The sequence below is a fragment of the Mycetomoellerius zeteki genome, unplaced genomic scaffold (genome assembly GCF_001594055.1).
Source record: "Mycetomoellerius zeteki isolate Tzet28-1 unplaced genomic scaffold, Tzet1.0 scaffold182, whole genome shotgun sequence".
NCBI lineage: Eukaryota > Metazoa > Arthropoda > Insecta > Hymenoptera > Formicidae > Mycetomoellerius > Mycetomoellerius zeteki.
In genome coordinates this window covers 787,585-813,687 of record NW_017256778.1, presented here as the reverse complement: position 1 = coordinate 813,687, position 26,103 = coordinate 787,585, and the positions used below count along the sequence as shown (strand labels likewise).

General features: G+C 31.9%; 5 protein-coding genes across 7 annotated transcripts in view; 3 read left to right on the top strand and 2 right to left on the bottom strand.

The window, feature by feature from the left end:
- The first annotated feature begins 130 nt into the window (after positions 1 to 130).
- Positions 131 to 13,167, top strand: LOC108721807 (serine/threonine-protein kinase ATR). Its single transcript, XM_018446570.1, has 40 exons — positions 131 to 424; positions 742 to 944; positions 1,020 to 1,190; positions 1,282 to 1,433; positions 1,520 to 1,669; positions 1,752 to 1,950; positions 2,029 to 2,168; positions 2,264 to 2,835; positions 4,430 to 4,600; positions 4,668 to 5,156; positions 5,252 to 5,429; positions 5,497 to 5,742; positions 5,824 to 5,940; positions 6,301 to 6,423; positions 6,496 to 6,743; positions 6,828 to 7,049; positions 7,146 to 7,317; positions 7,412 to 7,538; positions 7,632 to 7,756; positions 7,842 to 8,002; positions 8,073 to 8,233; positions 8,306 to 8,496; positions 8,577 to 8,661; positions 8,757 to 8,902; positions 8,983 to 9,099; positions 9,183 to 9,322; positions 9,401 to 9,625; positions 9,689 to 9,949; positions 10,014 to 10,239; positions 10,315 to 10,499; positions 10,576 to 10,766; positions 10,856 to 11,028; positions 11,123 to 11,266; positions 11,444 to 11,601; positions 11,682 to 11,913; positions 11,985 to 12,123; positions 12,208 to 12,322; positions 12,407 to 12,560; positions 12,673 to 12,909; positions 12,985 to 13,167. Exons 1-40 carry the CDS (start codon positions 381 to 383, stop codon positions 13,165 to 13,167), a joined length of 7,473 nt encoding a protein of 2,490 aa, XP_018302072.1. The 5' UTR covers positions 131 to 380.
- On the bottom strand, positions 13,076 to 13,797 carry LOC108721808 (odorant receptor 13a). Its single transcript, XM_018446571.1, has 2 exons — positions 13,515 to 13,797; positions 13,076 to 13,407 (listed from the first exon to the last, which is right to left on the bottom strand). The coding sequence occupies exons 1-2, from the start codon at positions 13,662 to 13,664 to the stop codon at positions 13,333 to 13,335; spliced, it is 225 nt and encodes a 74-aa protein (XP_018302073.1). The 5' UTR covers positions 13,665 to 13,797; the 3' UTR covers positions 13,076 to 13,332.
- Positions 13,798 to 16,525: 2,728 nt separating this feature from the next.
- Bap55 (Brahma associated protein 55kD) lies at positions 16,526 to 19,893 on the bottom strand. The gene is made up of 6 exons (XM_018446398.1): positions 19,722 to 19,893; positions 19,214 to 19,560; positions 18,783 to 19,112; positions 18,453 to 18,704; positions 18,177 to 18,374; positions 16,526 to 17,425 (listed from the first exon to the last, which is right to left on the bottom strand). Exons 2-6 carry the CDS (start codon positions 19,538 to 19,540, stop codon positions 17,210 to 17,212), a joined length of 1,323 nt encoding a protein of 440 aa, XP_018301900.1. The 5' UTR covers positions 19,541 to 19,560; positions 19,722 to 19,893; the 3' UTR covers positions 16,526 to 17,209.
- A 1,217-nt stretch (positions 19,894 to 21,110) lies between these two features.
- Positions 21,111 to 22,806, top strand: LOC108721741 (uncharacterized). The gene is made up of 5 exons (XM_018446437.1): positions 21,111 to 21,298; positions 21,575 to 21,757; positions 21,848 to 22,006; positions 22,303 to 22,458; positions 22,528 to 22,806. The coding sequence occupies exons 1-5, from the start codon at positions 21,231 to 21,233 to the stop codon at positions 22,769 to 22,771; spliced, it is 810 nt and encodes a 269-aa protein (XP_018301939.1). The 5' UTR covers positions 21,111 to 21,230; the 3' UTR covers positions 22,772 to 22,806.
- A 179-nt stretch (positions 22,807 to 22,985) lies between these two features.
- The window catches only part of LOC108721819 (blood vessel epicardial substance), a 7,078-nt gene continuing 3,960 nt past the window's right edge, over positions 22,986 to 26,103 (top strand). For 2 of the 3 annotated variants that reach the window (XR_001936588.1, XM_018446593.1), the window contains exons 1-4: positions 22,986 to 23,540; positions 24,428 to 24,543; positions 24,939 to 25,194; positions 25,305 to 25,672. Coding sequence is in view for 1 of the 3 variants with exons in the window: in XM_018446593.1 (XP_018302095.1) it covers positions 24,978 to 25,194; positions 25,305 to 25,672 (585 nt within the window). In the remaining 2 variants the exon portion in view is untranslated. Of the gene's footprint in view, positions 23,541 to 24,222; positions 24,247 to 24,427; positions 24,544 to 24,938; positions 25,195 to 25,304; positions 25,673 to 26,103 lie in introns of those variants that run through there. The other variant, XR_001936589.1, reaches the window with a different exon arrangement.

Below are 26,103 nucleotides of genomic sequence, written 5' to 3'. Positions count from 1 at the left end.
CTCAGCAGACAATCATAAAACGGTTGCAAAACTGTTGAGTCTGCTGAACGCAGCCAATGGCATTCTTGCCTGATTTTAGCAGTGCTCAGAACAATGCACAGGCATAGCCACGTGCTGTATGTAAACACGGCTTAAATGAGGTTTTGAATGAACGCGGAAGGTTTAATTATACACATTTATTCAATTTAATAACTTGCGTGTAAAGATATGTTTGTTAATCAAGAAAGAATAAATAGTGTATGTACAGCGAACGTAAAAATCTGTAGGAAAATTTATGGATCTTTGTCTCAATAAGAACAAATGCAGAGAACCCTTTGATCTAATGCCGGATTGAATATATATCACGTAAATCGTTTATTTACAATTTATTGTGTGCAATAATGGAAGTGAATGACGATTCATCGACACCTCAAGATAGTAATACGTAAGTGTAAGCTTCTATTATAAGTGTACAAATATACGATTACGAGGAAAAACTACAATGCAATAAATGCAATCAATGTACAATTGAGACTTAAAGCATAATGTTTTTAAGTAATAACAAAAATAATTTTGTATAATGATTTAGTACTCTTATCGCAACTTTATTCATTGTAACAATAAAATATTTTTAACATATATGTTAAACTAACTTTGAAGGTTAAAGGCCAATTTTAAAGGTTAATGAATTATTTTTAAGTTTTTATTGCAAGATGATGAAATAGAAAAGTGCATTTTGACAACAAATATTTCCTATTGTAGGATAACTGTATCAGATTCGGTATGGAAGTTTATCAACAATCCTATAATAACGATATTCTCGGATTTGGAAAATCCTCCGACAGAACAGATGCTCTGTTCTCTTCTCGAATCTTTATTGAAGAGATCTTCTACTTTAACCACTGTATTAGTCCCACCATTTAGTAATGGTACAGCAGATATTACTGTACAGCAACAATTTGCAGGTAGCATATTTGTATAAAAATGTAGCATACTATCAAAAACTGTATTTGATAATATATTATTGTATATGTTGTTAGCATTCACAACTTGGTTATTTGGCACAATGTTCTATTTGATCTGCAAACATTCAAGCGATGTGGTGCTTTCAAATAGTATTGAAGTACAAGCTTGTATGCTCAGAATATTATCAAGGCATCATGTGGCAATGTTTCAGACCATTACTTCGGAATACCTAAGTATATTGGATGGTACGTAATAATAAATCAACAGTAAATATGAAATAAAAACTTGAAATATATTTACTGATAATAAAATTTACAAAACATTTTCTCTACACAGAGATATTAGAATTTTATATGAGTGCTGCAGAAGAAATGACTCTGTCAAAGTTTCATACGGAAAAGGATATTATAGAGAATTTGGACTTGACACCGTTTCCTGCAAAGATTAAATCTTCAGATGTGCCATCAATTCAATCATCTTTATTAAAGGTTTTGCTTTTCCAACTCATAGATTTTTTAATAAAAAATTCTCTGACACTCATTGAGTTCAATAACAATGATATTTGTATTGATAGATAATTGCAAAAGCTGGTGTTTCAGTATGGGATGAAGTAAAGTTATGGAATAGAATTATGACAATCGTAATCAATTCTTCTCCAAGTCTGAAGATTGAAGCATTACAATTGCTTACAGAAATAATAGAAAATCATATTGTTCATGATAATGTAAGTGAATGAAGTTTTAATTATAAAATTAATTAAATAAAGTTTGTGTTGTATGTTAAGATGTTGTATTTGGATTTTTTAGGAACAAAGAACCATAATTATGTATACCCTAGAAATAGTGAAAAGTCTTCCAACTTGGATTAATTCAGATCTATTATCAATACATATGATGTCTCAATTTGCAGAAACATTGATACGTTTAATACAATCATCACATGTTTCTCTTAATACAACAGACTTGTGTTTTCAAGTTATTGATTTTATAGCTTTAGAATTTGTTAGTAAGTATTGCATTCTATTTTATTTCAATTTATTCAAATTCGTCTTATACATTGTATAAATTGTTATATTTTTTCCAGCGTACAACGTTAAAATTGAAGCGATAAAAAAATTAGAAGAAGCAGCATGTTATATGATTAAACAATATTTAATTGTAAAACCACGGTCCTGTACCACTTCAGAAGCTAAAAAATTCTTGGCTCAGTTCATACATTGTCCAGTCTGTAACAGTTGTATATGTTTTATAAAACTACTTTGTTTTTTATTTTAAAATTATGCATTATTTCTATTTTTAATAATTTGTTTTTATTTTAGACTGTTATTGAGATTTTTATGCAATTTGTTTTTATCGATATTCAACGGGCCGTTGAACCAGATAAAATTATTCTTGCAACAGAGATCAGCGAGCCATGGAAATTACTAAAAACAGAATTAGTGAATCTTATGGAGGCTGAAAAATTTACAGAAGTTTTACATATTGTTAAAGCGTCATCTTTATTACAATTGTGGCTAGAAAACCAGAAAATTCAAGTAAAACTATATGAGAACGACTTAAATGCCATATTAAAGATTCTCATACAAAACTTAAATTCTGATAGATGTCAAAATGAGCAAATTATTTTTCAAATTTTAATGAATTTAATGGCTCACAATGAATCGAATAAAGTAATATTGCAATCAATATTAGCATTGCCATTTACTCAAGATTTTAAAGGATCTATGGATATCAGTAAAAAAATGGTGCAACGAGCAAAATCTCTTGATATGAAAACAATGTCAGAGTGCCTTGAAACCTTATGCATACATGGCAATGGAAAGGAAAGATTGAAATTACTACGTACATGTATATTAAATAGTGATACGCAAATAGCTGTTACAGCAGTGTCGTAAGTGTTCTTATATGTGTCATATGTTTTTAATGTCATATATATATATATATACTTACACACACACACACAGGGTATCCAGAATGACCGTCAAATATTCAGACCATCAGCACATTTTGTGTGCTAGTAGAACGAATTAAATTGAGTCGAAAAATTCTCTATCATTTTGCAATTTTTGTAATAGTTAACAAGATGTTAATTACTAAAAAAAATCGCTGAATATCGGTTTTCAATAATTTTTTACTCAAATACTATCAACTTTACAGAAAAACAGCAAATGACAAAAATTGTTTATTTTCTTCTCATAGAGTTCTGAGAATTTTTTTCAAAATTTTTTAGTACTACATGTTTCTCATGTTGGTAAAAATATTGGGTTGAAGGAAAAGTTCTGCGGTAATTTTGTTAGCTCAAAATTATATATACAATATCTTTGTTAAAAATAATGAAAATTTAAATTTAAAAAAGGATTTTAAAGCTTTTGAAATCTCTACTTTCGAATGGTTACTATATTTTTTGAATTTATGTGAGTTGTAATTTTTATATATATAGAAAACTACGAGCTGGAAAAAAGAGAAATTTTTCTTCTCACTTTGTGGGTCTGTCACGTGCCAAAAAAAATGCGAAAATTTTCTACTATCTATATTGTGAAAGTTTGGAATTTTCCTTACAAAATCGTTTTTTAAAAATGTTTCTACGATTTTTTGTTCTTGAGTTATTCGCGAGTTAAATAAAAAGAAGCATTCGAACTTTGATTGCTCGTTTAAAAATTATCGTACTACAATTAAAAAAACAAATTCTTAAAGCTGAAACGGTGCTCTATCGAATAGTATCATGCTAATTTTTTAAATGTAAAATATATAGAAATTCGAGTTAAAAATGTGATATTATTATCCTTATAACTATTGCGCAATGGAAAAAAAGGACAGTAATAACACATTTTTAGCTCAAATGTACATATATTTTATTTTTTTTTAATTGGCAATTACACTATTTGATAGAGCAACGTTTCAGCTTTAAGAATCTGTTTTATTAATTACGATACGATGATTTTTAACGGAGTTATGAGCAATCAAAATCAGAATGCTCTTTTATTTAATCCGCATGTAACTTGATGTAACAAAAAGTAGGAACATTTTTTAAAAACAAACTTTTAGGAAAAACTTTAAGCTTTCACGTCAGATAGTCGAAAATTTCGCAACAAATATATTCTGTATATAATTTTGAGTTAACAGAATTCCGCAAAACTTTTTCTCTACAACCCAATAGTTGCCAATAAGAAAATACAGTACTAAAAAGTTGATAAAAAATTCTGAAAAAATTCTTAGAGCTCTATAAGAAGATAATAAACAATTTCTGTCTCTTGCTGTTTTTTTGTAAAGTTGATAGTACTTGAGTAAAGAATTATTGAAAACCAACATTCAGCGATTTTTAGTAATTAATATCCTGTTAATTATTGCAAAAATTGCAAAATGGTAGTGGACTTTTCGACTCAGTTTAGTCTGCTCTACCAGCACACGAAATATTTGACAATCATTCTGGGACTCTCTGTATATACACGCATATCTTTTAATTGTAAAATTATGTCCCAATATAGACACAGTATATTATTGTTGAATAATGCAAACATAAAATTAGAAGATGTTTGTCAATATGTTTTAAATACTGCCTTATGTTCGACGAAAATAGAAATACATGAAGCTCTTGTAAATGTCTTGGGTCAAGTAGCTTGTGTCTCATCAGGAAAAGGAAGAATTATTTTATTAAGGTATTTTGTTAGTATGTAGTTCATATTTGTGAAATAATGAAATAACTAATAGCACTCTTATCTTTAGCGAATCATTAAATAACAGAAAATGGAGGATATACTGTGAATGTTGTATAGAGGATGTAAAAAAAGATGTCGAATCCAATATGCATTATCTGCCAAGGGACTATGATCATATTTTTAATGCATATTTTAAACTACTTTCCTCTACCGACGTTTCCATACGTTTGAATATTTCTAAAAGTATTCTTTCTTTTTCAAATCACATAAAATCATTTAATTCAAATGAGATAACAAAGAAATGGATTCCTTATATACACGATGAAAATGATGAGATTCGGTCGAATATTGCATCGATAATCGGGCAATTATTAAGTAATAAGATCGCTATGTTGGAAAATGACAATGAACGTTTGCCAGATTCTGTACCAGATGATTTGGACGAGTATGTTGATCTAGTAATTAATGTTATAGCCAATACGCTTATGACTGCATTGAACACTTTCAACCATTCCTTACACGATACCTTACTTGCCACTGCAAAAAATTTCGTATGGTAAGATATGGGGAATATTTAATAGTGCAAATATTAATTCCTGTAAATATTAGGTAACTTTTCCTATTAATTAACTATTGATGTAACAATTTTAGTGTTCCATTACATTCAACAGAAAGAAGAATTCTGGATGTATTTATAATCACAATAACACATCCAAATTCATCACATGCAGCTGTAGCATCTGCCACAGCTACATATCGGGATATTGCTGATTTTCTAAATGTTTCTCCGAAGACACTATACATTCGATATCGAAAGGATTTCTTGAAAGTAATTATCTTTTAAATTGTTGCTTACAAATTATGATGTCTCGTTGCGTTATCAATTTATTTTGCAGCTTCTAATGAAACGTGCTGTTAGCAATTATATAAATTTCTCATATAATATGGCAACTACAGTACATCGCGTTGCTAAATGTATAGGCTATGAAGGATCACGTCAATTGCTGTCTAAAGATGGGCATTATGCGGTTTCCTTTCTGATCGCTATTATTGTTGAAGTGCCACAAGCAAATGTGCTTTTGCACGATATTGCCGAATTGATACGTATGGACATAAAGCAAATGCTTCAAGAATATTTTCCAGTATGTATTTAATGATTTAACTGGATTGAAATAATGCAATTTAATCGGTATACTGTATGTCTTTTTTCCTCTTTTTTTCAGTATATTTACAGTTATGCGTTCTTAGAAATGCCTCTCCGAATAACTACAGAATGTTTAAAACTTGTAACAAAAATAACAGAAACTAATCTTGGATTTCTTACAAAGCAGTCCTTTATGGTAAAAAATTTCAATTCTTGTTGTTAAATTCTCTCAGTTTTTATTGTTTAATATAAAAATATAATGAAATATATATGCTATATATACACACACAGGGTGTTTCATTTTAAGTGATATGGTCGATTATCTCGCGAATCGATGATTTTATTGAAAAATTTTTCGAACGAAAGTTGCATGGCTTGAAGGGAGGCACATGATGGAAATGTGGACTTGACCTTGAGTGACCTTGTCAAAATCAGGTCAAGGTTATTCAGGATCATGTCCTGAATAACATTTGTCAAGATCAAGGCCATTGGATCATATCTCTTATTTTCATTTTTACGTAAAAATGAATTTTTAGTGCAATATATAATTTTGCAGGGCATTTTTGAAGAACTTATGTTAAATTTTTATGAATCGCCTGAAAAAATAGTAGGTTTGTTAGAAATTATATTGGAATATGATACTACTCAGAGAGGAAAGTTTGATACGCGAGAACAAGTTGTAAGTGCTTTAATAATTACATTACAATTATTAATGTAACTATATTAAATGCATTATAATATATATACACAGGTGTCTTATTTGAATTTACGATTACATGGTATATTAGTGAATTTTGATATAAAGCTTGGTCCTAAATCAGATGAATATACGCAACAATCTGCACTTGCTTCACTAGTTGTTTTAATTCGTTACATGGGTGCTACTAGTTTGACTCCGCTTAGATACAAAATTTTAGCCACATTACGAACTTCACTTGGATTTAAAAGACCAGGCTTCTCACGCTTAGTCTGCGATGCATGGGATGCATTTATTCACAAGTAATTATATTAAACTAATATATGTGGAATGCTAATTATGTATTAAAATGATAATTCTTAAAATCTATTAAAATCTATTTCCAGTATAGCTATTGAAGACTTAGGACCACTATTTCCAACAATATGTGTATCGTTAATACCATTGCAAAAAATATTTCCAGAAAAAGTCAATAATATGTTAGAGTTTCTGATTGTTCAAAATAGTGGAGGAAACAACAATCACATTTCAGAATTATTTTTTATAGATGACATGAATGTTCCGATTCATATATCTGATATAGTCAAAGCACATATTTTACAAGCAAGGTAAATCACTTAATTTAATTAACATAAATTTACCTCGCATTTTACTTGCTTTCTTATGTATTTTATTTTTAAGATTTTAAAAATCTTCGGTTTTAGACCTGATGAATTTAATGCTAATTTAAAGTTATGGTTGAAACGGATTATGCACGAAACTGATGAAGTGCGAATTAGAGCTCTGAAACATTTGAAAATATTTTTGGCGGAGCATCGTAGTGAGCTTAATAAAATGATATTAAGTGAAACTGATGTCCATCCATTAATCGTTGAAGTATGTTTATTACATATTATTCAAATATATTGTGCATGCATACTACATTATTATCTATGTATCGTGTAATATATATTCATGTTATATTTTAAAGCTATTAGATACTCTACTGATTGGATGTCAAGATAAAGACGAATCTATTCGTTTATGTTATGGTGAATGTCTTGGAGAATTAGGAGCTATTGAACCGAGTCTTCTTCCGCGGAGAATTATTTCTAGAGGTACTAAGTTTTATATTTTTATCGCGATAAATATAATAATTCTTATCTTTCGTAAACTTTCTAAATTCACTTAAAATTCTTTTTATGTTATAGAGGATAGTAAATTTATATCAGATATAAATGAAGAGTTTGCGTGTGCATTACTTTCTGAACATGTGCGAGCTTTTCAAATGCAGAAGAACAGTCAAAGTATGGATTGTTTTTCACTTGCTATACAGGTATATAATTTCATATACACGTTATATGTGTGCATTTGCGATGAACAGAAAATCAATTCTGTTTATCAATGTGATTATTTTTTAGGAGATATTAAGAGCATATGATATTTCCCCGCAAGGTCGAAATAATGAATTGTGGAATAATTTACCGTCCACAACGCAACAGATTATTATCCCCTTCTTGACATCGCACTACAAGATAGTAACTATTAGCGATGACGATGAATTTTCGCATCCTATTTACGGGTAATCTTGATATGAAATTTCAAGCTACTATTATCTTACATTGATCGATAACTGATACAAAAATTTATAGTTCAGAAGCAGGTTCTTCAGTTGAAAACTGGGCTTATAACTGGCTTTGCAGCATGTCTAATGCTGTACGTGACACTACACTTAATAATGTATTACAGGCATGCAAATTAGCGTTTAAACGGGATATAAAAACGTTAATGTTTTGTCTACCATACATTGTGTGTAAGTTGGAATATTGATGTCTATTTAAATAATAATTATTTTAATATACATATATGTATATGCTGCTTTCAGCATATATAATCGCAAATAATGGAGAAGAACATGTTAAAATTAGAGAAGAAATGTTAGCTGTTATCAATGTTAGACAAAAGTCTGTACTAGATCCTGAACTTCTGCGTCACCGACCACTTCGATATGGACAGAGTGTAAAGGCTGATGACAAGAGAATTTCGGAAGAAACTAGACGTACACGCTGCTCGCGAGTTAGCATAAATTTTTTAATAATTTCATTTAATATTAAGTCTTGATATTGTCGTTAAATGTTTTCATATGATTGATACAGGTAATCTTTCATATATTGGATCATTTGCAAAGATGGCTCAGAGAACGAAGATTATTTCAAGACGATAGATACGAAGCTATAAAAGGTTTGTAATAAAAAATGTATTCTGTCATGTATTGCGTTAATTTATATGATTTGTATAAATCAGATGTAATATGACGTTTTTGTTGATATTTCTAGAATTCTGCGCTAGATTAGATACTTTGGTAGTGGCAGAGGGATGTTACCAATCACGGGAATACCACCGTGCACTAATGTATCTAGAGCAACACATGGCATCTAGTAATAAAAGTTTATCTGAATTAACAGAAAGTGGTTTACTCGCCGTATGTAATACATGGTATATTTTAACATCATATACATGACACATTTCTTTGTTCCACAATGTAGAATTTATCTATTGCAGAAAATTTATGCGCAACTCGATGAACCTGATGGAGTTTCTGGTATTCTGGCGACCCAAAATCAGTCTCCTACATTACAACAATTGGTTTTAGCTCACGAAGTCAATGGACAGCTTCAGGTATTATTAGATAAAGTAATTCTATTTTGAAACTATAATTTACTTTGCTAAATTACTCTTCGGATATTCATGAATTTTATTAGGACGCAGCTACATGTTACGAGAGACTCATGCAGACAAGAGACTCAAAGCACATGTACTTACAAGGTATTATTCAATGTTACCTTGGCTTAGATCAACCGTTCACTGCCAAACACATTACCGAGGGTCTATTAAGTAATAGGTAATACTTATTACAGTACAAATAAACATAAATAGTTAAACTATTTACAACCTGAAACATTTTTTTTCATATGACAAGACCAGAATTAGAGCCTCTCATAACCGAACGTGAGCTGTTTTGGAAACTTGCTCACTTTTCCCGATTTGATGAATCCTCACAAAAAAATATAAAACACGTACTATTAGATGATCTCATAAAGGAAACAAAACCTGATTTGCTCTCATTGAAGAAAAATTTAGTATCATTATTAGAAGATGCTTCTCGACCGGGAGCTTATCAACAGAGTTACTCGTACATTATGAAGTAAGTATTAATAATTCATATTCTCTCTAAATTATTAAAATATATTTATTATATCATTTTCAGATTACATATATTAAATGAATTTGATAAAGCAACTTCAATGATGTTGAACAACGCAGAAAATCTCCCATCAATATTAGAAGAATGGGAGAAACGTGGACAATTGTTGAGAGCATCTCGCGGTGTAGAATTTGTTCTGAGTATGCGCAGAGCTACTTTAGATTTAGCTGTACAGCTACAACGAAAGACTCAAAATACAGAAAATTTAATGCTTAAGCAAGAAATTGGTAAAATCTGGTTAAAGAGTGCCAAAATTGCTAGAAAGTACGTATGACATCGCTTTTTCCATATTTAGTAATTTTTGTATTAAACGAATTGTTTTATTCAGGACTGGTTTGCACCAACAAGCGTATATGCACATTTTATCAGCCAATGATTGGTGTCCACCACAGCCATTGTATCTAGAACAAGCTCAATTATATTGGCAAAAGGGTTGTCAAGAAGATGCTTTTACTACTTTAAATCGTTGTTTCTCAAATTGTTTTCAACCAGCACAATATTACAAACAATTACCTTCAGGAGACTGTAACGAAGAAAGAAGATATTGTGCAAAGGTCTATAATGCTTCTAGATGAAACTTATTGAGATACTATCAGAAAGTAATTATAGTTATTTCATATTTTTTTTAGGCAAAGCTTCTTTTTGCCAAATACAATGATGAAACTCTTAATGTTGATACAGATGGTTGTATCCTTAATTATAAAGAAGCAATTGAAGTATGGAGATGCTGGGAAAAAAGTTGGGTATCGTGTGCTCAGTATTATGATACTATTGTTGAGAGAATGTCTGAAGATGACAAAGATAGAAATAAACGGTAAGTTCGCGCTTTGATGCAATTTAATTTTATCGTAATATGATTGAAATTATAATATTTATCATTAATATTTTAGAGATCTGCAAATACATATGATGAACTTTTATGGCAAATCGCTTCAATATGGCTGCAAATATATTCATCATTCAATGCCTAAGATGTTGACCATTTGGTTAGATAACGCTTCTCGTGCTACGATTATGTCCGATCCACCAGATATTATTAAACTTCGTCAAGATCGTCTGTCAAAGATGACTCAGATCATGGGTATCTATTTTAATTAAATAAAAGATTTATAACTAAACAGTTTATTTATATCATTAAATAAAGAATGTGAATTGATTTTCACATTTCAGAAGTTTATCATCATAGATTACCGACGTTCATGTGGCTGACAGCATTCAGTCAACTTGTATCAAGAATTTGTCATCCATCTCTGCTAGTACAAAATACTCTTTGCACGATTTTAGTCAAATTAATTTCAGCATATCCGCAACATTGTTTATGGATGATGGCATCAGTTTTTAATGTATATGTTATTAATTAATATGAACATAGTTTTTATATGATTGACATTTTTATATGATTGACAAAATCTAACGAATACTTTGTTTATTTTGCAGTCTTCATATCCAACGCGACAAAAACGATGTCAAGAAATCTTAAATCATGCGCAATTGAAAACGCTAGACATGGTTAAACTTATTAGAGATTTCCACAAACTTTGGGAAAGACTGATCGAATTATCCAATAAAGCTATACCAGAAGTAAGTTATTCAACTGTAATATCAGTAAAATTAATCATAGTGGAAAAATATGTGATGTATCAAAAATTGAAAAATAATATATGCGTTTAAATGTATACAGAGTGTATACAGACCGTTTCCAGACTTTTGATTCACCCTATATATCATAAATAATAAAATTCTTCTGATTTTGTACAGGGAATATTAAATACCACTGTGACTCATTTGTCAAAAAATTTGCTAAGGTTATTTGTAAGTAAAGATTTTAGCTTAATCATGATGCCAACAACGAAATTCAGACAACTACATCTTCCATCCAAGAACGCTTCAATTGAAAATCACAATCCATTCTTATTGTACGTATTTTATTTGTTATTTAAACAATATTCTCTTTTCTTGTAACAGTGCAATATATTTTGTTATGCTTGTAATATAGGAGATGGGTACATATAACAAAAATAGAAGAAAGCGTGGTAATAATGCCTTCACTTCAACGTCCCCGACGAATCGCGCTGAGAGGATCAGATGGTAAAGAATATCTTTTTATGTGTAAGCCGAAAGATGATTTACGTAGAGACTTCAGATTGATGGAATTTAATGATATTGTGAATAAGTATCTTCAAAATGATCCAGAATCACGACAAAGGAGACTTTATATACGCACATATGTAAGACTCATTAGTGATACATTTTGTTTAGATTTGATTTCAATAAATTGTCAACTATCCTTGATTTACAGAGCGTAGTGCCTTTGAACGAGGAATGCGGTTTAATAGAATGGGTACCAAATCTGGTTGGTTTTCGACCTACTATCATGAATCTCTATAAAGAAAGAGGCATTGCACCTACAAATAAGGAACTTAAAACAATGATATGTGGTAAGCTACAATATGATTATGAATGATTAGGAATGTTCAAACGTAAAAAAATTATTTTATCTCATTTCTAAATCTTTTCATTAGCATTAAGAGATCCAGTAGAAAAGAAGAGACAAATGTTTCTAGAGAAGTTATTACCACGACATCCTCCTATATTCGGGGATTGGTTTCGCATTACGTTTCCTGATTCATATGGATGGTATATGCTAATAAAATACACTTTGCATATATTTTTTGTAATTTTATATATGTATAGATATCAATTATCTAACTTTTGAAAAAGGTATGAAGCTCGCACGGCATATATTAGAACAACTGCTGTCATGTCCATGGTGGGATACATACTTGGGCTTGGTGATCGCCATGGAGAAAATATATTATTCGATTCTAAATGTGGAGATTGCGTACATGTTGATTTCAACTGTTTATTTAACAGGGTAAATCTTGTACTTAGAAATTAAATATTAGAAATTTGAAAAACAAATTTCTTTTTCAATTTAAAATTATAAATCTCATATCCTAATTAATGTATATACCTATAATTCTTAGGGTGAATATTTTGATTGGCCTGAACGAGTACCATTTCGCTTGACACATAATATGGTGGACGCTATGGGTCCTTTAAAAATTGAAGGACCATTTAGACGCGCCTCCCAAATTACTATGCGAGTGCTTCGGCAAGAATCGAGTACATTGTTGAGCGTACTCACACCTTTCGTCTACGATCCACTCGTCAGTTGGACTAAGAATCAGCCTGGTGATGCAGCTGAAAAAACAAATGAAAAAGTATAACGCAAATACATCCTTTTATATTAAATTATGCAAGAAAGGATACAAGAATAATCCATTTAATTTTTTTAGGCTGTAGAACATATAAAAAATATTGAGCAACGATTGAAAGGCTTGATACGATATGCTGGAAGAAAGGTAGAAAATATCGCGTTACATCTTAGTGTCGAAGGACAAACTAATCATTTAATTTTAGAAGCGACAAATACAGATAATCTGTGCCAAATGTATTTTGGTTGGGGTGCATATTTGTAACAAATATTGCCGAAATATTACAGGATAAAATCTCGCATATATGGATATTAATAGACAGTAATGTATGAATCATATTTGTCAGAGCTTTTACACACAATTTTCAAGTGTTGTATTTATTTTTTTTCAGTATTATATTTCTTAATTACACATTACGATTTTATTCAATTATAATTTGACACTAGTTTCATCCGAGCCAAAACTTCGGAGCAACATGAAGTATGAGGCAGCCGTGCTCAACACCTATAAATATTAGAATTAGAATATTTTTTATGATATATATATATATATATTATAGGAATCCCAAATTTTTTATACATTTTATGATACAAGAAGTGATAATTTCTTACTGCATTAAAATTCTCCAGATGCATTACGTAAAATTTTCCTGCAGTTATTTTACTTGGTTTTTGACTACGCAACATGAGCAAACATATCTCGGTTTTGAATAAAACCGGTAATTCATACCAAGCAATTGTATATACAGTTTTGTAGATCATGGAACTCTATAATATAATATATAATATAAACATGTATGTGTGTGTACATATATACCGGGTGTTTCAGGCCAACCGTACACCCCGTTTAAAAACGAGGGAAGTGGTTATTTTGAAAAATGTTTCAGACAAAGTTGTTGGGGATCAGATAATGCATTACATGTGCGTATGCGATTGACTTTGGGTGGCGTTGTAAAGGTCATGTCAAAGTCGATTTGAATTTTTTAAATGAGAATCTATATCTTTTATTACGTATTCTTGTAGTTCCTTTCAAGGCGTTTTCAAAACACTGGTTACAAACCCTTTTTAGTTGAGATCTTCCTGCATTATGAGACTTCAAAATTTTAGTATCGACGTTAGGATTACTTAAGCTGTACCACGTGAAGATCGCACTCTTCGGAGTGCTCGATTAAAGTTTCCGATCGTGCGACCTCCACGCAGTACATCTTGGATAATGCTAATGCCAGCGATACTGAAATGTTGAAGTCTCATAACTCAGGAAGATCTCAACTAAAAAGGATTTGTAATCAGTGTTTCGAAAACGTCTTGATAGCAGCTACAAGAATATACAATAAAAGATATGGGTTCCCATTTAAAAAATTCAAATCGACCTTGACATGACCTTTACGACGCCACCCAAGGTCAATCGCATACGTAATACATTACTTGGTCCCCAACAACTTCATCTGAAACATTTTTCAAAATAACCACTTTCCTCGTTTTTAAATTGGGTGTATGAGTAAGTCTGAAACATCAAGTAAATATACAGTTTCCCATAACTCTTAATTAATATTTCTGGGAGTGAAAGAGGGTGAAATTTTGAACTAAAAGCTCCTTTCCCAGTTTTGCCTCAGACCATTATTTATCGAGTTATTAACGATTAAAATGAGATGCTAATTTTATTTTACCTCATATATCAAAGCATCACCAGGTATGCAAAAGAGCAGCAATTGAAAAAGTGCCATGATTAAATATGAGATGTATTTAATCGACTTGGAGATTGTACTTGCAGTTATGTTTGCGGTCGCAATTTGAAAACCTACTAGACATATTATGAGACTGCTAGCTAATGTTTGCAGAAATAACATTGGGCTAAAAACTGTTTCCATATAATCGCAAAACCTAGATACAAAATTTCGATATTTTTCATGTGTGTTTGTATATATGTATACATATTACAAATATATATTTAAAATTATTACCAGAGAATTGTGTAATGATGTTTAATAATGTCTATTATATGCAATTTAATTTTTTGCATAGTATTTTCTTCGAGATATGTATGTTGTACCTGAATAAAAAAAATTAATGTTTACAAGAATAGCATCCAAAACAAAATTAATTTAATAATAATACGCTAAAATATGAGTCTTCTCAAATAAATACTAACGAAATCAATTTGCAAAGTGTTAATATCTTTAATTTTTTTTTTAAGTACTTTGAAATGGCCACATGTGTGAAACAACGCTGTTGCAATTAAAGTATCAGTTCCCAGAATAATAAGGCCACATAAGCTTGTCGCTACCATTTGCGAGAGATAAGTAATCTACGTAAATGAGAATATGTACGAATATTACAATCACATTAACAATTTTGACAAGCCCTTGAAAATAAGGATCTTACCTCATACATTGGAAAATAATAATAATATTCTGGATACAGAGCTAAAAACGGAAAATGCTTTATAGTATTATTGTTAGTGCCTTTAACCACAGCAATAACTATTTCAATTATAGGTAGACTAAAGAAAAACATTAAAGAATTACAAATCAAAAATAAATATCCTTTAGTATATAAATATCCTTTCTTCACGTATCTGTAAGTGAGTAACATAATGAAGTATATGTGAATCCGTAGATGCACTTATGCATTTGTAATTAAAAAAAAAAACATTTATTTACATTGCATATACATCTGTATGTTTCTCCGCAATACGTGTTGTCAATATATTCCAATAATCGGTTAACATATATTTAATGAAAGGATCCATTTTTCTTTTATTGCTCATCCAAACTAACGATTTCAATATAGCAAGTAAAATAGTGAGCAATACTGAACTATAAAAATAAAAGAAATAGAATTATTTGAATTTTTCTTAAAACGTAATAAAATTGTAATATGACCACCCGCTTTATGTCAATGCCAGGAATTTGTGGTCATATACCTCGTTTCCAAAACAGTAGACAGATCTTGCCAATTTTGATAAATTTGCAGTCCTTGCGGTATAACAATGGCAATCATACACGTACAACATATGATGTATCTCACGATATTCGTTGGATAAAGGCCGACAAATTTTAAAACCTTTCTGTTAATAAATACGTATTTATTGATATCCATGTTAGTTTCATTAAAAGGATATATAATAAAAAATGATATTTTGGAAGAGATTAACAAGCACGAACTTTACATGCATCAGATCTATGCTGATAAATGGATATAGAGACCATATGCAAGACAAATCTACGAACAAATGTTATAAATTTTTCGATATTTCAAAATGTATTATTAGTCTTGAATAATTAACATTCTATGTATTTTTAATTAAATTTTCTTAATAATTTTACACAAACAATTAGTAGACGTTACCGACTAACGAATCCCAATTAGTAAACTGTACTGTATTAAAACATCTATCTAGAGACAAATATGAAATATAGGCTTTATAACTGTCTATTTATTAATATTTCATACTTAATGAAGCTAAGTTGAACTAGGTAATTTGTAAGATCCAACGTCTATCATTATTGAAGACAAAGTGTTTAAGACCTTCCCTTCAATTTGTTTCCTCTCTTAGCAAACGATGTGCTATTTCCTTGGTTAACTACTAATAAGGCATTTGAAGAGACAGATGGTTTCCTTTGTTACTTTCATACCTTATACTTATTTATTATTTCCACAAAATACATGTATATGTCACAAAGGATAATTATAGCTTCCGGATGAACGTATACTCCATCTCGCTCTCGTAGCGACATTTGCTACAAGTGGGGTTGGATACTTACAACTCCAATATGATGCATATAACACTATTGGTAGTGAAACGAGACCGAGGACATTGTGTAAATGCGAGGACGTGTGAAATCGAAAAAACAACAAATTTATTTCCATGACAATTTGCTATGGCATGTGAGTTTCTTTATAAAAAAATCTTATTATAATTTACAAAATTTCGTCATTTGTGCACGCAGCACATATCAATAATAAATAAAGATCGATTTTCCTATATGTGTATGTGTGTGTGTATATGTGTGTGTCATCTTTATGATAATATAGAACAATGTGTAATTTACAGTTAGAATACGCTTATCCATGTATACTAGCAGATTTTTAATTCCATACCGTCACGAGTATATTTGTCATCATGATACATTATAAAAAGTGCTTTAGTCTAACGTGCTTTATGCATCATAATTTGTATTAAATAATACAAATTAATATTGTAGAATGCAGAGTTTCCTCTTTCAAAAGTTGTACTCACTCTCCGTACGATGTTTATACAAACACTGACACTAATACGATGAAAACATACGAGGAGCTATCATGTTTTAAGGACATTTCCTTTCTACTTGACTTTTTCCGCTTTCTTCATATTCCTGACTGGAGATCCACATTTGTTGGAAAGTACCAATCGACGCTAATATCGAACCGCCAATCCATGCTCCAAATCTTCTTTCCGCGCATCCGTTTGCACTGATCAATTTAAGACGCATGCTGGACGGTATTCTCATGGATAAATCTCTATTCAAACGTTCCGGGAAACCCTACAAATGCATAGTAATTTGTCAATATATGCAAGAAGGAAAACATTTGCTTAATTAAGTAAAACTTCAGAAAAGGAGCGACCTCACAGATTTCAATGACCTTGACATAGGTTGTCAAGGTCATGATCCTGAATCACCTCCAACAAATTTTAACTGTCGCTCATCCTTCGTTAAAAAGTTATTAACAAAAAAAGTTCAACTATACAATACGAGAATTCCCTGCTTTAAAATATGTTTGATAGTCGTGCACTGTAGGGGACGCCGCGCCGACGACCGCAACTTTAATATATGTCGTCAAGGTCATGACCCTGAAAGACCTCCAACAAGTTTTAGGTGGCTTTCACCCTCGACTCTCACCCCCTCCCCCTGCAAAGGGGTGCACGACTTTCACCCCTGTTTGTTGAAATTATCTATTTTATCTTTTTATTATATCATTTTTTAAGTTAGCTCTTTTTCTCATATAATTTTTATTTATAAAACAGAAAATTTGTATCTTTAAAATAAAGAATTTGTGTTACAAGAAAGAGAATTTGTATTATATTTTAAAAAGAAATGAAAAATTAAACATACTTTTAATTTAAATTTTATTTGTTAATAACTTTTTAATGAAGGACGAGCGACAGTTAAAATTTGTTGGAGGTGACTCAGGGTCATGGCCATGACAACATATGTCAAGGTCATTTAAATCGGTGAAGTCGCCCCTTTTCTGAAGTTTTATCCTTAGTTAATTTTCGATCTATTAAAATTCTACCTGAATAAACGAGTTGCCACCAGTTACTACAACACTTCCATACAACGCTGGTCGTACATCAACGTCGCACATGCCAACACTGGTTGTGACGATATGTCCTACTCCTAACATAGTATTACCAACCATACCTCCACGCATTTGTACTATACTAGGATCAAATAATGCCTCTGGTATTCGAAATCTTTCACTTCCAAAATCCTTAAAATAATTATTTCTTATTATCTTATTCTGAAGTTTATGTGTATATAAAGTATAGACATTATATAAAACATATACCTGATGATAGCCGATCGGGAATTCATACTGAACTGCAGGAATCGTAGAAACGATCTTGTCATCATACGGTGTTTCCGATACCTGAAGAACTGTGGCTTGGAAATCCTGAACCACCTTCTTTACCATATAATTATGCCAAGACTTGGTAACTTCAGGTAAACCTTTCTTTTTAATCCATCGTGGTTTATCATGGTCTTTAACTACTTCTTTGCTACCCACCATATAAGGAGGTGACAAGTCGATATCGTTATCCTACATTTATTTAAAAAAAATACATGAGGCTAACAGACTGGGAAAGCACATTAATAAACATAAGTAATATTTGCATACTTGCAAAAACTGTCTGCACTGCATACTTATGTAGTCTCCACCAAGGGGCGATTTACCAATGGCTTGTGTCAATACAAATCCATCTTGTACAGGTACCGCAGACGTATGTGTGGCACCACTATCGACGACGATACCAGTTGCTCTACCATTGGCAAATGCAGCCAAAACTGCATTTTTCACAAGAAAATAAGCTGGTACATTATATTTTTCGAACATTAACTCAGTTAACTTTTCTCTTTTGCTACGCACATTCCATGGCGATTCAGAAAATAATACAGGATGATATTCGGCATCAGATTGAATTATTTTTGAATATGTGTAATCTAAAACCTAGCAAACGAATGTATAATCAAGGTTATATATATTTCAATGTAAAAAATCAGACACATATATCGTAAATCTTAAAGTCACATAAAATACTTTTCATTTACCTTTTCAAAATGATCCCAATCTTCAATCATACCGTCTTTCATATAACTTGCAATCTCCATATTCTTCCGTGGAACATGAAGAATTGTGGTATCAATGTAATATTTGGTCCCATTTTGGGTAATATTACTGTCAGGCTTTTTATCATCGATATCCATAGGTTCAATCTTAGTGGCCGTGCCATTGGAGTCTTCTCCTATTCCAACAACAGCCGGAATTTCTGCCTTTGGAGTATCTTCCTGAGCATAGCCCACTCTCAAGGAATGATGACCCAAGTCAAAGACTAACGCTCCTATTTCATCTCCACCATACAGCATACCGCCAGACATTTTGGAAAATCGTTGGGTTCCTTCAAGAATAATATTTGTGATATAAAAAACATATTGTACGTAATATCGCAATTGTTGATAACAACTTCTCGTTAATAGTATGTAAATGTTACGTAGCAATGTGTACTGACAATACATGCAACAATTATGTCTTGAACATATCGTATCCACAAACACTCACCTAATCTTTTTAACTCCCTTTTTAACAAAAAGAACTCAATGAAATGGCAAGACTATTTTGCCCATGTGACAACTATATATGAACATTTATTTTTGTGACCTTGCGGCTTACATATAATCATAACCTCAATTTGGAAAACACTTCCAAAATAATCCAAAACCGCTATCCGGTACGAACCATAAACGTAATATAAATAGTAGAGATAAACATGGTGGAAGAAGACAGGTGAGTCAGTGGGTGCATTTGGTACTACAACCGCTCACTGAGCGCTCAGTGATCGCTTGCATCTGATTGGCATATTCCATTAGAGCTAAAAATATAGACCAAACAGGTACAAGAACTCACTGACCCCTTTTACACCGAGAACTTGATACGCGTATTAACTAGTAACTTTCTATTAAATGATTTTAATTTCAGCAATGTATTTAAAGCCCAATGTCCACGATGCTAGAACTCGATCTAAGTTCTCGGATCGAGAAATGTGTAGCCAATCAGCTTACAGTTTTTACGGAAAACCGGCAAGTTGATTGGCTACACATTTCTCAGTCCAAGAACTCGGACCAATTTCTAGCATCGTGGACATTGGGCTTAAAGAATGATGTACTAAATTGGTAGAATATGCATCAAAATGATTAATTAAATACACATATCATGCATATGTTTACACGTTTCGCCGAAATTAATATGGTATAATTCAATAGAAAGTTACTAGTTAGTATCCGTATCAAGTGCACGACGTAGGCTACGGTCCATTTGACGCTACAAATGCTTCGAAGCATTATTTGATTAGTTAATTCGTAAAATTCTTCGTTCTGATTGGTCACTCAAACGTTTCGAAGCGTTTGTAGCATCAAGTGGACCGCAGCCAAAAACGGACGCATGTAATATTGGTCTTAGGGTGAAATCACACGGTGCGGAAAAAGACTGCGGAATAGAGAATGCGTCATTGAAGCAACCAATCAGCGCTATTCCGAATAGCGCTGAATAGCGCTGATTGGTTGCTTCAATGACGCATTCTCTATTCCGCAGTCTTTTTCCGCACCGTGTGATTTCACCCTTAGTATTATTGGTATAAGATATGGTTAGTAGGTCCAAGATGGAGGACCTATGCGCTACTTTGATATATAAAGCTTTAGGTGTAGTACTGAATGCACCCAATGTATATTTATGTATATGTATATGGTGTTTCAATTTGAAAAAATATATATTCATATTTATATGTGGTATTTCCTTCATTTTCATCATTTTTTCGATTACTTTTGAATTTCGCGCCAATTACTTTTTTTTCTCTAGTGTGGAGAATCGTAGGGATTTTTTATAACGTTAGTAGGGAAAAAATGATATTTCCGTTTTAACCACACTGTTTCTTTCATTTCTATGCTTGTTGTCTTGTAAACGACATACGTGACAATAAGCAACTGTTTATTATTAAAGATATCGTTTATTCTACAAATCGTAGTATACTTCTGAGTATACTTATATACTACAATTCTATAAATTGATGAAAAAATGGTTTCATCGTGTTGTATATGTTCGAAGGAAAATGTCCCTTTGGAACCACATCGATCATTTCACAGGTAACTGCAAAAATTTAATATTTGATTATAATAACGAATAATCGTATTTAATAGTAATAATAAAGCAATTAATTTAAAATCCAATTAATTACAAATATTATAGTAATTGTTAATAATGATGCAATGTACTAATTGTAAGTTCATTTTTAAAAGAAGCTTTGCTATGTAGGCATATTTAATTGTATAGCTAGTAAATCTCTAAGCTTTTAATAAATAAATTTTCTTAATTTTATACACTTTCTTTGACAAAAGCTTTAAAATATATAACATCTATAGGATACCAGCGAACGAAGAAATGAGAAATAAATGGTTACGGATAATTGGCCGTAATCTCTCATACAAAGGAGCCAGAGTTTGTAGTGATCATTTTACGGAAAACGATTATCATGACATGAATCCTTACACAAAAATCAAAAGATTGAAGAATACTGCAGTTCCTTCTGTTATCCTACAAAAAAAGTGAGACAAGATTCTTTAATTAAAAATGTGTATTGAGAATTCAAATAATTTATAATAATAAATCTATAAATTTTATACATCTCTATTTAGAAAAGATATAAAGGAGACATTATTATCATATCAAAACATTGATGTAAATTTGTATAATAATTCTGGAATCATGTTTCAAGATGAAAATGATATTATTCTTCATAATTCAGAAAATCATGAAACTAATGCAAGCAACTGTAATATTGATATCAAAGAAAGGTTAGTATAAACATATATTTAACGATACATGGAATCTACCATTTTATAAAAGATTCTTGTAGCAAAAATACTTTCGGTTTGCTATTAAAAAGTAAATATCTAATTCGGTTGTCACATCTAAAATTTAATTAATAATATTGCATTTTTCTCTGCTGAATTAGTACACTTGTATTTAAATTAAAATAGATATATATTAGAAGTTTGATGAAAATGATATAGAAAGTTTTAGGTGCAGTGGCAAAGTACAGGCCTATTTTTTAATAATTTTTACTTTCAAATAATACTTTTATTTGCAGTGAAAATACAAATAATGAACTAGAATTGACTCAAGACACAAGTGAAGATTTAATTATTTTCTTAAATTCCGAACAAGAAATGAACGTTACTTGTATTAATCAAGAAAATACTGATGCTTATTTTGAAAGTGATATAAATGATATAAATAGAGAGAGGTAAGATAAATATAAAGGAAAAAAATTAATCTATATCTTGCAAATGCTGTAAATAAAAACTTTTTTTAGAGAATTTCCATCACCTAATTTAGGAAATTTCGAAACAAATGAAAAAATTTTAAAATCTTCCAAACATACTACAGAACACTTCACAAAAACAGATTTTTCATCAGAAGAAAAGTGGGCAGCATTTCTAAAGTGTATTGCTTACAATAAACGTGCAAATAGGCTTATGCGACAAAGAAACAAATGCTTGCAAAAGAAGATTTTGGTATTTCAAGATATGTTGCAAGATTTGTTGAGAAAAGTTTAATGACTAGCAATTTTATGAATATTTGAGGTATGCTCATTATGGCATTGTAAATTAGTAAATTTTTTATTGTATCAATATTATTAATATTATAAACAATTCATATTTGATGAAATTGCATATTAAATTAATAAAAATATAAAATCTGTGTGTCTCTTATTATACATTTATATATTTCAATCTACATAATTCATAAAACTAGGATTGGGAGGGGATATACACGTGGGCTTGGCTTTCACATCGGAGAGAGAAGGTAAACCTTTTCAAGCCTCCTTTCTCTTTCTATAATTACATTATGGGTATAGCGCATGATCGTACATACGTGCAATCTATATTTACTATGCTCTATGTCGCCGCTCTCCCCCATTACCACCTCGTCTTCGCGCGTTCGCGTTCGCCCCCGCTCCCGCTCCCGTCCGATCGTGAATTCGTGGGCTTGCGACAATGCGATCAACGTCGCTTGCAAGTTGCAACGGCCACCGCCGCGCTAGTTGAGTTTGACTGGTTTGACGTTTCCGTCACGAGTGGTGAGAGGTGCGCGATCTGGCACGATCGCAGCGGCGCGGCAGAAGTGGGCAGAAGCAAGCGAGCTTGATTTGTTTCGCGTCTATTACGTGCTTTCGCCAGTTTTGGCTGGGCGATTACGACCGATTCAACGGCATCGATAATTTCCTCGGATTCCCTTTCCTCACGAGCGACGGTCGTCACACCATCGTTCGCCCTCTCATCTGTATGCCTTGCGTACGCCCCCACCGTCGCCGATTTTCCATGAGTAAGTTATTTATTGATTTCGAAAGGGATACTCTTAATAACTAGCGTCACGACAACGGCGACGACGGTGAATTTAGGAGGGTGTATCCACGACGACGACGGCGGCAGTTTTTGTTTTTCCGACGACGACCGAACTCCGCGAATTTGAACGGCGATTTCTCGTGTCGTCCGGCCGCCGTTTATACATCGCGATGTGTAATCTCGTATAACGCTCGCGTAAAAATCGTACGTGTCTTCCGTGCGCTCGGCGGTCTATTTCGAGTTTCAGAATGAATATTATCCCGAGATCGCGTGTATAAAATGGCAGGTAGAGAATTATTCGCACACATGTGCATCACAAATGTGCGCCGAGTGAAACGGGGAATGGGATCGTGGAAACTGGATTAAATCGTTCTCGCGGCGATTCAAATGGTCTCGGTCCATTTCAGTCACTCCAAGAATGAGTATAAATCAATGTTTAAGCAGCTATCTCTCCTGCGACTGAAACATTACGATAGACGTGCAAGATTAATTGTCTTTTATCTTATTTGTAGATATTACGCTTCTGAAAGATCCAATCTCTGAGATATATAAGTAGTAATAAATTAGACTTTGCAGAGTCAGAATTTGAGGATATTAGTGAGTGATGAAATCTTATCATTTTTACAAACCAACTTGTCATATTGTCTTCCACTGATAAATCCTTCCATAGCAACTGCAAACGTCTTGTATTAATAACAATGATAGATGGTTTTATTTAACTCATTATTTAAGTATTGACAGAGATAGAGATTGAAAGAGACAATTATTTCTTATAAGTGATAATTTTATGATCTGAATCTCTAGGAAATATTTAATTCTCTTGTATTTTTATATGATTGATCAAACATTTACTTGTATACATTTCAGATGTTGATATTGTCTTCCCACAACCGTTGGTGATGCAAATATCCTTCCTTGATTTGAAGTCTGCAAGATGGTTCTCATCGTCCAGTTCCAATTTTAGCTGAGATTAATACAGAAATGTAAGCAGTAACTGAACATTCACAAATGACAGAGCATTTGCTTTTATATTATTTAGAAATAAATATGAAATGTAGTCATAACAAGTAATTTAATCTGCATCATTAATACAATATGAATCGATAGTGTTGAAGAGATTATATAAAATTAAAATATTATTACTACATATATATATATATATATATACACACAAAACATGCATGTATACACATGTATATTTAAAATTTATTACATCATTAATTTATATGAATTAATGTAAATGTTATGTTATGAAAATATATATATATATATAATACGAAAAAATGTAATTTTGACTTGATAGCATTTTAGATGAATGTTGTTATGTATAAATAATATAATTTGCAATAAAATATACAAATGGATTTGCATGTTGTAGAGCGAAACGAATACAGTCCAGCTTGGTGGTAATGCGGGGATGTGGATCTGCTTCGACCCAATAGGAAGCCGAATAGGCTGGGGTACTTCCATTTCGTTTGTCATACTCTTGTATTGGACCTCTATTGATGCCAGCCTAACGAATGCAGCGGCGTCCAATGTCCCTCGTAATACCGTCACGTCGGATATATCGATACCAGCGTCGGCACACCACGAGAACGACGAATGCAGGAATGTGACCACTGACAATAGAGAGGGTACGTTTTACAATTCATCACTTAAGATCACAGTGCGTTACCCAAAAAATGATTTCTTTTGAGTTGTTATCACTTGATCGACGAAATGTGTGACTTTCGTGTCTATACAGGTACTGGACTGTCAGTGGTCAGCCATGGATCCGGTTATCCTCATTCGCCGATAGTGCCTCCAACCTTTCTGAACGGAGCTCTTACCTGCCAACCCTATCAAGGAATTTACGTGAATCACATCTACTTTCAACTCGCAAATGCCTTCTTACTATTGTCACACCTTGCACCAAGCGGCATACATGGTGTACTTTATTTAAGGTGCACTCTACTCGTGGGCTGTGCCTTTCTTGCTTTGTGGGGCTGGACAATAGCTTGCTGGCTGGATGCTGCTCTCTGGAATGCTCTATTTGTTGCCATCAACTTCGTCCATGTATGCACGCTTCTTTACAAGCTCAGGCCTATCAAGTTTACAAGGGAAATTGAAGAGGTAAGTGAAGATCAAAGATTATAAAAAGACAATGATTTGTGAGGGAGTATTAATTATTCACATAACTAATACAGAAAAAATAATAGTATAATTTATTTGACATTTAACATATAGCATTATGTATATTATGGAAACCTCTCGTGTTCATTTATCTTTATTCTTTAGAATTATTATTATATATTTCATATATAATTTCATATATATATATATATATATAGGTGTATACTCTAGAAACTCTTGAAAAATAATACCATTAGGCATACAGTCATTTCTATGTAATTTGACTGCAGCATTTGTATCATACACAAAGATTTCTTGTTTATTTTTGCACTGTTGTATTACAATAATATATATTATTATGAGTGTGTGTGCATGCGTGCGTGCATGCGTATGTACGTGTGTAAAGCCGGTGGCACATGATGCTTGTTTTC